The 2,314-nt window shown below is 55.3% G+C and overlaps 1 protein-coding gene across 1 annotated transcript in view; it reads right to left on the bottom strand.

Moving 5' to 3' along the window:
- Positions 1-2,138, bottom strand: part of LSM4 (LSM4 homolog, U6 small nuclear RNA associated (S. cerevisiae)) — a gene marked incomplete at its 5' end in the record, with an annotated part of 2,776 nt that extends 638 nt beyond the window's left edge. Inside the window, one exon of the mRNA XM_010135626.1 lies at positions 1,955-2,138. Coding sequence (XP_010133928.1) covers positions 1,955-2,138 — 184 coding nt within the window. The remainder of the gene's footprint in view (positions 1-1,954) is intronic.
- Between the last annotated feature and the right edge of the window lie 176 nt (positions 2,139-2,314).

Here is a 2,314-nt window from a genome sequence, read left to right on the forward strand (position 1 = left end):
AGAACGGAAAAGTACCCGCCTCTGTCACCGCCTCGCTGCTGGGCAGAGCCACCCAGGGCTCCAGGGGGTGCGGCACGCCGCTGGGGGGGGTCGGCTGTGGGTGTACGAGCCCCCTGGGCACCGAGAGCTGCGACTGTCTTTGCCGTGGGAGCTGCTGCCCCTCCACCCTCCCTCCCTGCTCAGATTCACGCCGAGCAGAAAACAATCGATAAAGGGCCCGTGACCTCCCCGCCAGCCAGCCTGGCACGAAAGGCAGGACCCAGCGCACACCCGCTCCAGCGTGCCTAAACCAGAGGCAAAACCCCAACCTCCAGTAACCCTGCGGCGCTCGGGATGCTCGCAGCGAAGCCGAGCAAAGGCCGCCGTCCTCCCGGGTTTGGCAAGTGGCGGAGTAAAAGACGCAGGATTACCAGTGTCAGACAATAATCCTTTCAACTGCGTGCACAATTACAGCTTCACTCCTGCCTGCTGGCCTCGCAGCAAAATTGTCCTGCCTTTTTTTTTTTTTTTCTTTCCCTCTTTCCCCTCCTCCCTTCGTGTCTCGGTAATGAGAGCCAAACCTTTTAGCTAATTAGCAAATGCCAAAGCTTCCCTTTAAAATATTCCATCAGCGAATTTAAGCTTCACATCAAAACAGCAGGGAACTCCGCCTCAAACAGAGCTCGGCTCCGCTCGCCACAAGGTGGATGTTTCCACAGCAGAGAAAACACTGCAGCTAAAATGTTTATCCAAATAACCATCTCCAGAAAAGCTCTTACGCCAAGTGCTTTGGATGCTGAAAAGGGAGGGAGGAAAAAGAAAGGCGCCTTCAGATTTGTAAAGGTCATTTTTTGCATGTTCGGGGCTTCCAGAGGCAGCAGAAATCGCAGGGTTTTTCCCTCCAGAAGTCCCCGGGAGCTGGAGACGCTGCAGGTCCCGTCCTGCCGCGGTGTGATGGCCCCGGGTAGGTCCTGCCCGTCCTACCAGGATTCCTCGCGTAGCCCACACAGCTCCTTACGTAGCAGCTCCTTACGGGTGCTCCCTGGACAGGCTTTGCCTGCCAGTGTCTCGGACCCCAGGGCTCCGTGAAACCCTCAGATTTCTCCGGCTAAACCCAATTTCGCTGCCCTAAGTGAGGGCCCTCAGGATTTCAAGCTCCCACTGCAGATTAAACCTGTGCTGAGAGCAACCCAGGGGCTGAGCGAGGCAACCACGGAGGGAATCGCAGGAGGGCTGAGCAGGGAAGGAGAGAAGCGGCTCTCAGGCTTCCAGCAGGACAGTTTGGGGAGAAAAGAGCAAGTATCTCCCCAAGCCAAAGCGCTCCGAGATCCCCTGATCACGTGAAGGGGGCTGGGGAGGAAGAGTTGACTGGTGACCTCTTTCTTCCCAAGTGGCAACATCCCCTTTTATCAGAGACATGAGTTATTCATGTCAAGCAGGAGCAACACAAACCCTCAGATAAATTTTTTTCTTAAAATAAATAAATCAACAAGTCAGGAGATCAAAAGCCCCATTATAACGGGAGAAAAGATAATGTTTTTCTGTCTCTGCCGCGGTCAGAGCCCAGTCTATCTTCAAACAGAACAGCCGTTTGTCTCTCTGCCGGCCTCGCTCAGCTCACAGACACCAGTTCTGTGGGGCCACGCTCCCCACCCAGCCGGGGGGGGAGAAACACTCAAGTTCAGACTCTCTTGAGCTCCTGCCCAGGCCCAGTAACGAGGGAGGCACATCGCTGGCACGAGTCCTTTCTGTTCTCTGGCGGAGGCAGCAACACGCTCGCTCACTCTCCCACGGGAGCGGCTCTCGCCTTGGCCCACACCACAGGACCCGGGTTTAAGGGCTCTGGCTTCGCCCAGACACACAGTCCCGGGTTTAAAGCTGAGAAACCAGAGCTGTGCCTTGCACAAAGGGTGAAATTTAAAAGCAGGATCCCGCTCACCCCCTCTCTGAGCTGCAAACCAAACAGGATCGTTACCTCGTCCAGCTCCTCCTACACCACGGCCCTTCTGTTGCTTCTGCTGTTGCATCCCACCACGGCCTCTGCCCTTGGACACCACCTCCTCCTTCACCATGTCAATGATTTCATCGGGGATGCGCAGGTATTTGATGGTGCTGCCACGGATGTAGCACTCCGGCATTCTCCAGAACTTGTCTCCATCCTAGGGGGGAGCAAGGCATTAGGCTACCAACAAAACCTGCTGCTTTCGTATCACTTTGGGGGAATTTCGAGCGTTTCCATCACTTCTGGAGTGTGATAGCTCCGCCCGCCTTTTCTGACAGCATTATCTGTGACTAGCTGCAGAAAAGGGTGGGTTTTTTTCTTCCAAACACATAA

Source organism: Buceros rhinoceros, unplaced genomic scaffold (genome assembly GCF_000710305.1).
Source record: "Buceros rhinoceros silvestris isolate BGI_N320 unplaced genomic scaffold, ASM71030v1 scaffold28044, whole genome shotgun sequence".
Classification (NCBI taxonomy): domain Eukaryota; kingdom Metazoa; phylum Chordata; class Aves; order Bucerotiformes; family Bucerotidae; genus Buceros; species Buceros rhinoceros.